The sequence below is a fragment of the Bos grunniens genome, chromosome 22 (assembly GCF_055505025.1).
Source record: "Bos grunniens cultivar Pamir isolate PY7600 chromosome 22, Bosgru_T2T1.0, whole genome shotgun sequence".
NCBI lineage: Eukaryota > Metazoa > Chordata > Mammalia > Artiodactyla > Bovidae > Bos > Bos grunniens.
In genome coordinates this window covers 16,828,014-16,841,192 of record NC_141186.1, presented here as the reverse complement: position 1 = coordinate 16,841,192, position 13,179 = coordinate 16,828,014, and the positions used below count along the sequence as shown (strand labels likewise).

Genomic DNA, 13,179 nt, shown 5'->3' with positions numbered 1-13,179 from the left:
AGAATGGAGACTGTTAACAGGCTCTCTACAGACACAGCCTGCAGGTTTGTTCAGAAGTGAAAAATACACCTACCAGGAGATCACTAAATCACACTCCCTGGCTGCTATGGAGAGAAAACCATCCTCCATCACACCTGAACCCCAATGTCTCTAGCAGTGCTCCACAGAAGAGCCAAGCATTGGAAACCACCAAAATGTCCATTCACAGATGAATGGATATGGAAGATGGCCTACATACATGCAATGGATGATGACTCAGCCAGAAACACCAAGAAAATCATGCAGCTCTTCCGCATTGATAGTCCCTCAGATGATCACACTGGCCCCAGGAAATCAGATAGAGAAAGATGAACAGTGTACATAGGCAGCGTTCAGGTGGAATCCAAAAGCATCACAAATGAACGAGTTTCCCCAACAGAGACAGATTCCCAGCCGGAGACATCAAACTGAGACTTGGCAAAGGGACGTTTGGATGAGGGGAGAGGTAATTGAAGAGGTTTGATTAAAACATACCAAATTTGAGTGACATAGGGAGATGGATTTATATGCTGAGAAAAATGGAGCTGGAGATGTAGAAAGATAAGACTTGTGGTTCCATAGGTACAGCTGTAAATATGGGGACAGGAAATTGTTTACATAGATACATTGGTAGATATAAATTGTAATCTCTATCAACAGACAGCTACACAGACATTCAGAGATAAAATCTAAGATAAGATGATATAGAAATAGCTGGATATAGAAAGATTGGATCCATGTATATATATGAATGGATCATATATATGATCATATATCTATGTAAACAAAGCTAGTCAAGGTGATGGAATTCCAGTTGAGCTATTTTAAATCTTAAAAGATGATGTCAAAGTGCCACACTGAATATGCCAGAAAATTTGGAAAACTCGGCAGTGGCCACACAACTAGAAAATTCAGTTTTCATTCCAGTCCCAAGAAGGGCAATGCTAAAGAACGTTCCAACTACCTCCCAACTGCACTCATTTCACATGCTAGCAAAGTAATGCTCAAAACTTCCCAAGCTAGTCTTCAACAGTATGTGAACCAAGAACTTCCAAATGTTCTAGCTGGATTTAAAAAAGGCTGACGAATTAAGAGATCAAATTGCCAACATCGCTGGATCACAGAAAAAGCAAAAGAATTCCAGAATAACATCCACTTCTGCTTCTTGACTACACTAAAGCCTTTGTGTGGATCACAATAAACTGTGGAAAATTCTTAAAGAGATGGGAATACCAGTCCACTTGACCTGCCTCCTGAGAAATCTATATGCAGGTCAAGAAGCAACAGTTAGAACCAGACATGCAACAACGGACTGGTTACAAATTGGGAAAGTAGTATGTCAAGGCTGTATATTGTCATCCTGCTTATTTAACTTATACCCAGAGTACATCATGAGAAATGCTTGGCTAGATGAAGCACAGCTAGAATCAAGATTGCTGGGAGAAATAATAACCTCAGATATGCAGATGACACCACCCTTATGGCAGAAAGTGAAGAGGAACTAAAGAGCCTCTTGATGAAAGTGAAAGAGGAGAGCGAAAAAGCTGGCTTAAAACTGAACATTCAGAAAACGAAGATCATGGCATCCGGTCCCATCACTTCATGGCAAATAGATGGGGAAACAGTGACAGACTTTATTTTCTTGGGCTCCAAAATCACTGCAGATGGTGATTGCTGCCATGAAATAAAAAAGACACTTGCTCCTTGAAAGAAAAGCTATGACAAACCTACACAGTGTATTCAAAAGCAGACATTACTTTGCCGACAAAGGTCCATCTAGTCAAAGCTATGGTTTTTCCAGTGGTCATGTATGCATGTGAGAGTTGGGCCATAAAGAAGGCTGAGCACCAAAGAATAGATGCTTTTGAATTGTGGTGTTGGAGAAGACTCTTGAGAGTCCCTTGGACTGCAAGGAGATCAAACCAGTCAATCCTAAAGGAAATCAACCTTGTATATTCATTGGAGGGACTGATGCTGAAGCTCCAATACTTTGGCAACCTGATGCGAAGAGCTGACTTATTAGAAAAAACCCTGATTTTGGGGAAGACTGAAGGCAGGAGAAGGGGACGACAGAGGACGAGATGGTTGGATGGCATCACCGACTCAATGGACATGAGTTTGAGCAAGCTCCAGGAGATGGTGAAGGACAGGGAGGCCTGGCGTGCTGCAGTCCATGGGGTTGCAAAGAGTCGGACACGATTGAGCGACTGAACTGAACTGACTGTGTATAAGACATTGTTCAGGCCCTCATGGAGTTTACAGTCTAGTGGGAGACTAGAAATATTACAACTATTTATGACCAGCACTGGGGAGAAGAGCACGAAGGACATGAATCAAGAGGCTGTTCTTGAAGGATGAGTAGGAGTTCACCAGGCAGAGAAAGTGCTCTTAACCACCTCTGATTTGAGGTTGCTGGAACTTAAAAGAGGGAGGCTCAGATTAACTCTTAGAAACCTGAAATGGGCAGAAATTAACGTTCTCACACACAGTGCTGCATTTCACGTGAAGCACAGGCCTCCTCTAGTCCCTGAGCACCTCGCTCAGGGGCACCAGGGCTGAGGACTCTCAGTGCAGTCTCTTCCCACTGCTCCCGGCCCCCCACGCTCCTGGTGTCATCCTACCAAGGGTTTTTGACACCCTTTCCCTTGTTTGCCTTTTCTTCTCCACACAGGCACACACAGGGAATGCAGGTGAAACTCACGGTGACTTGAATCTGGTACCTCTAACAATGCATCTGCCCCAAGAGCAGACTGGAATCAGGGGCGCTGCTCACCCAGGATCAGTCCCAACTCCGGAGCAGCCCATCTGATGCCCCAGATTCCTGCTTCTCACTGAGGCTTAACATTGTGGGCACAGCTCTGCTGCTCCAGAGTTTCCATCCAGAATATAGTCCCTCTTCCAAAATCAGACTTGCAGAGCCTAACAGGAAACACCAATTCACATTCCGTTTAAAATGATCACTTATGGAGAAGGAAATGGTAACCCACTCCAGTATTCTTGCCTGGAAAAGTCCATGGACAGAGGAGCCTGGGTGGCTGCAGTCCATGGGGTTACATGACTGAGCATGTGTGCATGAGGGTGGAGGGTGACGGGTTGGTAGCAATAAACTGGGAGAACTAAAAAAATAAATAAATAAAACGATCACTTAAACGACCATGAAAGGAAAAAGTGTCCTGCCATGACTCCACCCCCATTCCTTGGTCATCCTTCCCAGAGCAGCTCAGAGACCAGAGTTCTGATACAGTTCTGGAAACTCTGTTACCTTTGTGACTGGATCTGCCATTTATAATTTTTGATGCTCAGACTCAGATTAAAGAGAGGAAAAGTGAAAGTGAAAGTTGCTCAGTCGTGTCCAACTCTTTGCAACCCCATGGACTATAAATCCACGGAATTCTCCAGGCCAGAATACTGGAGTGGGTAGCCTTTCCCTTCTCCAAGGGATCTTCCCAACACAGGGATCGAATCCAGGTCTCCCACACTGCAGGTGGATTCTTTACTGACTGAGCGACCAGGGAAGCCGAAGGGAAGGAGAGGAAAGGACTTGAAATTTGGTGGGTAGATTTTATCTTTATTATCCATGATAATGAAAGAGAAGAAATAAAGATAATCTCTACTCCCATGAAGGCAAGGCTGACCTCTAAATCCTCCTGGGAAAGATGAACACAGAATACCCAGTCCCCAACACTGAATATGTAGTCCCCAGCAGATTACAACAATCAGCTCTCATAATATGTGGATCTTAGCAGTGTCTTAAACACATACCTGTGAGCATGCAGTAGATCCTCATGAAACATTCCTTTCGAGAATGAATACTTCTTGTCCCCCACAACAGGCTTGCTCAGACTCCGCTGCTTTCCCCAGGTCCTGCTCAACTGGCAGATGGTGAGCAGAGAATGTCATCTTTTCAGAAGGTGGTGGTGGTCTTCACTGGCAACAGCAGTATTTGTGTTCAGATAGGGTGGTTGTGTGTAAGGCACTCAGGCGCTGTTCTTGATTTCTTTAATTAATCCTGCCAGAAATGAAGTCTGGGGTAAGCAACTTCAGTGGTCATTCAAATTGCAAATTAATGACCTTCATCCCAGATTTGGAGAGTCATAACCTCTGAGTGTGGGGCCCTAGTATCGGTTTTTTAATGAGATCCATAAGTGATTGCTATAGATGGGAAATTCTGATAAGCAACGTTCAAAGTCATTTTCATCTTTGATTCCCCACTGGGATCATCTGTGTATTTTTTAGAACTACCCTCAGAGCTTCTGTCAATTCATCTTTAGCAGAACTCAGATCAACGATATCTCAATGAAGTGGCCCAGGTTATTCTATCACGAGGCTGGGTATACACTGGGAGGCTCCAGGTTCATTCCTGAGACCTAGTAGAGGGTCTGGGCCCTGGGGAGGCCTGCTCCGCACAGACATGAATGGGGGACAGTCAGTCTATCTCATGTTCCCGGCGTCAGCGGATGTGCAGGTGTCTCTAGGAGACAAGGGAGGAGAAACTCACACAAACCCCATAAAGGAACTCTGTAAACGCACAGGTTTTCCCAGGCCCCCAAAAGCAATGGAGGAAGAGCTAGAACATCCCTGCTGGGCGTGGGGAAGCCTCTGGTTCTCACTCCGATTGCCATGGAGATCATCGGAGCAAAAGGAAACCCTTAGAGGATTTAGGAGCATGGGGAGTGGAGCAGGAGAGGGACCTCTGTGACAGCGGGACACAGAGGCCTGGACTTCTCGAAGGAATCCCCCGTGAAGCAGAGCCGCCCAAACCACATTTTAAGGCCTCAGTTTCTCCTTCGCCTCAGACACCATCCCTGCGCAATCTGCGTTATTCATCCCTACCCACCTGGGTGCATGACTGTTGTCTCCTTTTCTTAACATCCCAGGGCTCCTTTCTTTGCTCAAAAAAGGTGACGAGGTTCAGCTTAGAGACAGCAAGACCTGTTTATTAAAAAAAGGAACATGAGTCATCCCCGAGATTCTACAATTTCCAATCTACTACAGTGTTCAGTAGAGAAGATAGGTCACTTTAAGTTATAAAAAATTATTTCATCAAATAGTATTTCCTGACAGCCCCTTTAAAACACTTAGGAAGCATTTCTAATTTGCAGTTCCTTAACTCTACTTCCGAGTACTATTCAATCAAAACCATGTATACATGTTTATACGTGTCTGAGTCCCTTTGCTGTCACCTGAAATCATCACAGCATTGTTAACTGGCTATACCCCAATACAAAATAAAAAAGTTTTTTTTTTTTTTTAAAGGAATAGATATCTGATTTTAAGATGTGGGCAACATCTCTTTTCATTTTAAATATCTAGAATGATCACTGATCAAGAGTGAAAGAGCCAGATCAACTCAAGACATGAGGACAAGATGAAACATCCTGAAGATTCTTTTTTGCATCAACAAACCCCTATTTCCTTAAAATGATTTTACTTCTCACCTGTGCTGATTGCAGCATTTTAAGGTACCTGAATTTTAAGCATTTTAAGAGTCCTATAGGACTCCTGTTTTCTTGTCCTGGAGATACAAACTGTAATAAAATGAATTCTTGTACATGACTGTGGAATAAAATTGCAAATTTATAGAACATTTACTTACAAAAGCCTGAACAAAGGTAAGAGCCTCCACTTTTCAAAGCCATCTACAAGTAAAGGAAAATGAAGCAGTCAGGGGGAGTATTCACTTGAAATGTGGTGGGTTTTAACACCCATCTCTCAGTAAATCCCTCCAAAACCCTATTAACGATGATGGGGAAATTATTAGCTTTTCAGTTGAGGAACCTGGGCAGACAGCCCCTGAATCAAATGAATAAAATTAACGTTAGCTGTAATGGGACAAATTGGTATCAGCTGACCAATACACTCATCATCACTGCTGGGATAGTTTTGACAAAAAATAATGACGACGGCAAAAAAAAAAACATTAATCTAGGATATCCCAAGAGGTCCAGTGGTTAATCCTCTGCCTTCCAATGCAGCGGGTGTGGGTTCAATCCCTAGTTGGGGAATTAAGATCCCACATGCTACGCAGTTTCGGAAAAAAATTAATACAATTAATCACGAGAGCAGGTTAAACACATTTAAAACCATATATAACTGTCATGTCCTGTACTTGGGTGTATTTTAAATAGGAAGTCTTGCCTTGAGGCAACTGAGAGCTCTCTCTTTCAGAACTTTGAGTTATTCTAAGCCATATAGCGGAGAAGGTAATGGCACCCCACTCCAGTACTCTTGCCTGGAAAATCCCATGGACGGAGGAGCCTGGTGGGCTACAGTCCGTGGGGTCGCTAAGAGTCGGACACGACTGAGTGACTTCACTTTCACTTTTCCCTTTCATGCATTGGAGAAGGAAATGGCAACCCACTCCAGTGTTCTTGCCTGGAGAATCCCAGGGATGGGGGAGCCTGGTGGGCTGCCGTCTATGGGGTCGCACAGAGTCAGACATGACTGAAGCCACTTAGCAGCAGCAAGCCACATAGCAACAGCTTTACTGCTGCACTTTCATTATCCTTGTCTACACAGACTGGTGCTACATCCAGACAGGACCTAGACATTGCGTATTCTTCTTCTTCACTGATATGCCAGGACCCACCCTCACAACCAGTGGGAATCTTGTATCAACACATCCCCAAGGTGACCTGACAAAAAGGGAACATTTTCAACATTTGCACACTGGTAATTCATGGCAGGAATTCCTCATGCTCTGAAGAGACCTTGGATGGAGAAAATGGAGAGAAGGCGATGGGATATGAGAGGAATATCTTAAAGAGCTAACCTGGGGTATTACTAGAAAAAAAAAAATGTATTAAAAACTAAGTTTGTCAGCACCACGCAGAGGTCAAAAGTAAATGTTCACAATTTCTAAGTACATGGGATTTCAGTAAGGGGGACCCAGCCTCTGATGTGGATCCCAGACTTTACCTGAAAACCTGCCACTTCCTCCTCTTCCTCCTCCATTTCTGGGTTTCTTTCTCTGGCCATATTATGCAGAGAAATCACACCTGTGCATCTTTGAAGCATCAGCTCTGCCCTTTCACCTGTTCACGCTCTGAGGCAGGTGGCCCTTGAAATGCAGAAAGGCCACAGCGTCCCATCCTTTGTCATGTGACAGAGTCAGGAAAAAATGAGCTCCTACATCTCCTTCCCTGTTTTCCTAAGCCCTTCGGTCTCAGAGTCAGCCACCACAGCTGTGAGAACAATGGGGAATGTGGGTGGCACCCACAGAGGCTATTAACCTTTCCTCAAACCAAAGGCTGGACTCAACTCTAAGTGCCTCTAACTCAACATAGTTCATATTTCAGAACCAATGACAGGCAAACTAAATTAAAAAGAAATGGATGGAGAAGGAAATGGCAACCCACTCCAGTATCCTTGCCTGGGAAATCCCATGGACAGGGGAGCCTGGCGGGCTGCAGTCCATGGGGTTACAAAAGAGTCAGACACAATTTGGCAACTAAACATCAACAGCATTTTGATGTATAATAAAAACAAAACGTCTGCTCAAAAAAAAAAAAAAGAAAGAAAAAGAAATGGAATTTCTACATTAACTGAAATGGTTTATGCACCCCCTTCACAGAGTATTTCTAAGACCCTTATTAAAGATAAAATGGAAAAAACACAAACTTCTCAAGTGCTGGAATCTCAAAGAAAGCATCTGAACCAGTAAAGATAAGAAGTCAGAGGATAAATGGATAGCAGACGACTAAAGCACAAGGAATGACACAGTATCACTGCCTGGGCATTTTTGGCAAAAATAAATAAAATCTTAACCTGAAACAATCATGAAAATGTCACTTTTTTGCAAATTTCAATCCATACAAACTTTCCATTTCTTCTTCCCATTTCATCCATTTCTTTCTGTGTTCCTAATAGTACATTTAAATAGCAAGACTTTCCTAATTATAGAAAATAGACTCTCTGACTTTTTTAGAACATTATGAGGGATTCAAGATTATTAAGGTCATCCTGTTTATATGTGCATTTTCTTTTTTTAAACTTTTTATTTTATATTGGAGTATATACAGTTGATTAACGATGTATTATTTTCAGGTGTACAGTAAGTCAGTTATATGTGCATTTTCTCAATCCTGTTCCAAGTGAAAAATGTATCCAGATATAATCACTACATTTTCTCCCACTTACCTAAAATCCAAACACCTAAACCCAACTCAGCGGGGATCTTGGATAGCAGTACATTCCCTTGTTGATGTCTCACTAAGGGAACATTTCTAATACTTGAAACTTACAAACTCATGGTGGTAATTCTTCATCCTCTATAAGTAGGCTGGATTCAGACAAAGGAGAAAAGGTTCTGGGACAAAAGAGTATTTTAAAGAGTTGGCCATGACTATCACAAGAATAAAAGGGAAAAAAATCAGGTTGAAAACAACCTCACTAGGCAAGAAATCAGGAGAGAATTAATAATTTGGACATTCTCAATCCATGGCATTTCAGGAGGAAAAGGGGACACAGCTTCTAAACCAGGACAGGGTATTCAGCTGGTGACGATGGTTTAGTCCAACTCTTGCTACCCCACTGACTGTAGCCTGCCAGGCTCCTCTGTCCATGGGATTTCCCAGGCAAGAATACTGGAGTGGGTTGCCATTTCCTTCTCCAGGGCACCTTCCTGACCCAGGGATCAAACCCAGGTCTCCTGTATATATATTTACCTGAGATGCTCCTCTTCTTCCTCCTGCTCCAAGTTCTTTTCTCATCAATATTGTGTTGAGCGGGGCTTCCCTGACGGTCCAGTGGTTAAGATTCCATGCTTCCAATGCAGGGGGTATGGGTTCTGGTCGGGGAACTGGGATCCCGCATGCCGTGAGGTTTGGCCATAAAGTTTAAAAAAAAAAAAAGTTGAGGAATGACATCAGCATCTTGAGATTAGGCGTTGGGTGGCGTCAGCACAGCTCCTCCCCCGCTTTCCACCACACCCACAAGCCAAACTTTCAAAGCCCGACTTGAAAAGGTGAAAAGGCCAGTCTCTCCACTCCTTTGTCTCAGAAGAGATTCAGGAAAAAACAGGTCCTACATGGAGACCAAGCTGTGAGTTTGTCCTTTGTCGTCTACACGTGTTCTCTCTTCATAAACGTCCCAAAAACAGTGCAGGCGGGGTATGCGGGCTGCACTGCGTTCCCCTTCCAAGCCTGCGTAGAGCAGACTGCTGCCTCTTTCTGAGGTCGGCCTCAGCTCTCACAGATGTACTCAGAAGGCCACGTGCTTAACCCTGGCCGCACCTCAGAATCACTGGGAGCACCTACTTAAAGCAGCACTGACTCTCCCACAGGACCAACAGACAGGCTCTGGGAAGCACACAGGTGATGCTCGTCTTAATACTGGTCATGAGATCCCAACAGGCACTCAGTTATACACTGAATACGGACGTGTAATCCCTACATATTTTGAATGGCCATCTCACATGCTGTTTCATTTTGTACAGTTTTCCCCAGTTTCCAGGCTGAGTTTATTTCTAGGAAAATGCATTATTTCAGATACATAATTGCACACTTGGGGCTCCTTTTCGTCCCTGAATTATTTAACAGGCTTCTCCATAATACTGCCCGCTCCATTACATGAGTAAGATTATATTTATACATGTATTTATACGATAAGCACGCAAGCATGCATTTACAGTTGTATTATGATTTACTGCTCCTTCTGGCCCATAAAACTGTATCATATGCCATTCTCTTATAAATGACTGTTTAATAATTATACTCAGGAATTACACAGGAGCGAGTAAACTAAAAACTGACCAATGTGCAAATATAATTTATATATATATATATCTCATAAGATTAGGAAATCCTCTAATAATTATCAAAGAAAAACAAAAGGGGGATTTCCCTGGCAGGCCAGTGGTTAAGACTTCACCTTCCAATGTAAGGGGTGCAGGTTTGATCCCTGGTCAGGGAGCTAAGATCATACTTGCCTCAAGGCCAAAAATCCAAAACATAAAAACAACAGAAGTAGTATTGTAACAAATTCAAGAGGCTTTTAAAAAAAATGGTCCATGTTAAAAAAAAAATCTTTAAAAATAGAAATAAATAAAGGCGGTTCCCTGGTGATCCAGTGGTTAGGATCCAGAATTTTCACTGCCATGGCCTGGGTTCAGTCCTTGGTCAGGGAAGTGAGATCCTGAAAGCTACGTAGTGCAGGCACCCCCAAAACACCCTGGGACCATCCCAGGGTTGGTCCAGTGGTTGAAGCTCGGAGCTTCCACTGCAAGGGGAACCAGGATCCCTCCTGCCACTCGACCAAACAAACAAACTTCAGCAGTTCCTTGCTGCAAACTGAATAAAGTTCAAGTTAAAAAAAAAAAAAACAACAAAAACCTGGATACTCTGCAGTCATGAAACAAGAGAATGAAGGGGATTAGAATTAAGAAACAGTAATCAAAGAGACTGGCCTTTTATTTTAACATAAAAGTTATGCAAACATGGAATCTCTGATGTATAAAATCTTGTGCATTTTATTAAGTTGGAACTGGACATTTTTATTGATAGATTATTTTTTAAAAAGAGTGAATATCACAAGATATATTGGAGCCTGACTTCTGTTCTCTGAAATTCATTCATTTATATCTCCTTAAGAATTGATTCGTTTTCTTCAAGAGGGAAGGCCATCTCATCAAAATGACAGAGCACTGACATCTGCAGTAGGAAAAAATTTACTGTCTCCATTAAGCACTTCATACATCCTGAACTAGAGAACAGTTCTATTCCAGTAACTGCCAAGCAAATGGATACACCATTTCTGCCCAAGACATAATGATTTCTGTACATTCACCTTACTCCTTTTATTATAAATGTGTGGTGTTACAGGCACATACCTGCATAATCCTGAAAATTTAGTGTCTGATTCTAGTCATTAATATGAACAACAAATTGGTTTCAGTCCTTAAGAGTATATTAAAAGTCAGGCTGAAGTATTACTTGGACTCAACACCAAGACATCAAGGTCATTTTGTGAATTACACTAAATTGATAGAAATTATAATCCCAGTCTCTTTTTGCTAGTTCAGCTCAAGCTTCAGAATTATTTCATCTTCCTGTGTGGCTAATGCAGAATCAAACCTGAAGAAGCACATTCTCGGAAATGAACATGTACCTAAATTCCTGACACCCTTTCTTCCATTGAGAAAGGAGACTCATGGAGAGTACCCTTTCAGATTGAAAGAAAAAAATTATCACCTGACTCCTTTCTATGCCAGGATGGGTTCAGTGTGATGGTCAAGACAGCCAGTACTTACACTGGAGGGAGGTAGGCATAAACCTAGGTATGGGTCTGTGGAACTTTCCTGGTGGACCAGTGGTTAGGACACCACCCTTTCACTGCTGTGGGCGGTGGTTCACTCCCTGATTGTGGAACTAAAATCATGCATGCTACATGTGGTGCAGCCAAAAAAACAGAAAGGAAAAAAAAAAATCTAGGTATGGGTTTGTTATTGTGAGACTTCATCTTTCCTCAGAAGCACAAATATCTTAGTTTTGGAAAATGGAAGATATTTGCGAAAAACTTCATCCCAGTCATTAATTACTAAAAAACAACTACAATCTACTAGTTATTTCCACAGAGATTATTAAAGAGTTTTGAGAGACTTTTTTTTTTTATCCCAAAAATAAAAGTCAGAAAGAGGCTCAAGTGAAGGAAGCAGGAAATACTGAGTTGACCATAGAAACTGGAAATACACAGGAGACTGAAAGATTTTACAGAGGCAATAAATAATGCTCGAATCAAAAATCTGGAGGCCCATCAAGGGGAAGGAGAGCCGACCTAAAAAGTTCCCAATGGCCAAATGGAGATCGCCTTGAACAACAAAATAAAGAGCACAGCAGTGAATGATAACATAAAATATTCAATAAATACCTAGGGCTCCGAATCAATCTTAGAAAAATAACTACAGGAATAAATGAAGAAATTTATTCCTTATACAAAAATGATGAATAAACTAGGGAGTTGTTCCTCTTTTATAAGGGCGAAGCTTATTCCAGTCTCCCTGCCCCAGCCTTTCCTTGAGTATGAGATGCACTTAGTGATTTTCTGTAAAGAAGAGAGTATGGAAAAGGAAACCAGGGCTGTCATGGCATGATGGGAAAACTTTTTTCCGGTCACAATATAATGAGGATCTTCCATTTGAAATATCACTTTTCTTTAAATTGATGTTTTCTATGTGTGCTGAGAGCAGGTCCTAGGGGTCATGAACTCCCTGAGCTCACGGGCAGGATGTGGGTCTCATGCCACCATTGCTTTTTCGTTTGGGGGCAGGCCCTGTTGCTGATCAAGCCTGGATAAGTAAACCTGCTTTCTTGAGTCATCGTTAACCTACAGGGGTCTCCCGTATGTTTTTTCCTATAATCCCCTAGTGGGGTTAACCATGTAATCACCTACTTTGTCCCATTATTCTGTGCTATCACAAGTATGACCAAATCAAGAATATGGACTGGATATTTAAGATGTGGGCAATGGCATTTTATGTCATTCTATATTTTTTAGTATTTATTTATTTGGCTGTTGTGGCACACAGAATTTTTGACCTTCATGGCGGCATGTGGGATCTTTAGCTGTGGTATGCTGGGGAATTTTTCTTTTGTGGTGATAAGATGGTCTGGAATTAGACAGTGGTGATGGCTGATAAGTATGTAAATATAATAACAAACTACTGAATTATACACATTAAGTGAGAAATAAATAAAATTCTAAAACCAGGAAAAAAAAAGTAATACTGATCTATCAGGCTGCGGGCTGTTGAAACTGGACATTTAATTGTCAGTTCCAGGGCAAGGTTCTATTGATCATCCAGGGTGCACAGCAGAAAGACAAATACAGATAAACAGTTCATCCTCTTATCCAGATAACATACCTCTGAAATGAGGAGACCCAGTGAACAGTTCCCCATCTCCTTAGATGGAGACATGTATCTCTCTGTGCTTTGAAAAATGACTAATCTTCATCTGAGAGAAACATCTCATTGTATCCTATGGTCTTCTGCAGGCACACCTGTTACATTGAGAGTGAGAGGCTCTGGGTCAGCACCAACCATCCTTAGGTATCCAGCAGGTGTCTGGATAGGAGGTAGGGTCTCCTCAGGACAACACTCTGAGATCGACTTTTTGCCCTTTCCACGAACTGCTCAGGGAGGCCAACTCTCAGCACTCTTCACGT

At 42.3% G+C, this 13,179-nt stretch overlaps 1 protein-coding gene across 6 annotated transcripts in view; it reads right to left on the bottom strand.

The window, feature by feature from the left end:
- Positions 1 to 12,906, bottom strand: part of LOC147348143 (uncharacterized) — a 43,691-nt gene extending 30,785 nt beyond the window's left edge. For 3 of the 6 annotated variants that reach the window (XR_015151065.1, XR_015151066.1, XR_015151067.1), the window contains exons 1-4: positions 8,685 to 12,906; positions 5,615 to 5,657; positions 4,856 to 4,950; positions 3,781 to 4,027 (exon numbers count right to left, since the gene is read on the bottom strand). Coding sequence is in view for 2 of the 6 variants with exons in the window: in XM_086366490.1 (XP_086222616.1) it covers positions 3,781 to 3,890; positions 4,856 to 4,950; positions 5,615 to 5,657; positions 6,937 to 7,035 (347 nt within the window). In the remaining 4 variants the exon portion in view is untranslated. Of the gene's footprint in view, positions 1 to 3,780; positions 4,028 to 4,855; positions 4,951 to 5,614; positions 5,658 to 6,936; positions 7,152 to 8,684 lie in introns of those variants that run through there. The other 3 variants (XM_086366490.1, XM_086366489.1, XR_015151064.1) reach the window with 3 other exon arrangements.
- Positions 12,907 to 13,179: the final 273 nt, after the last annotated feature.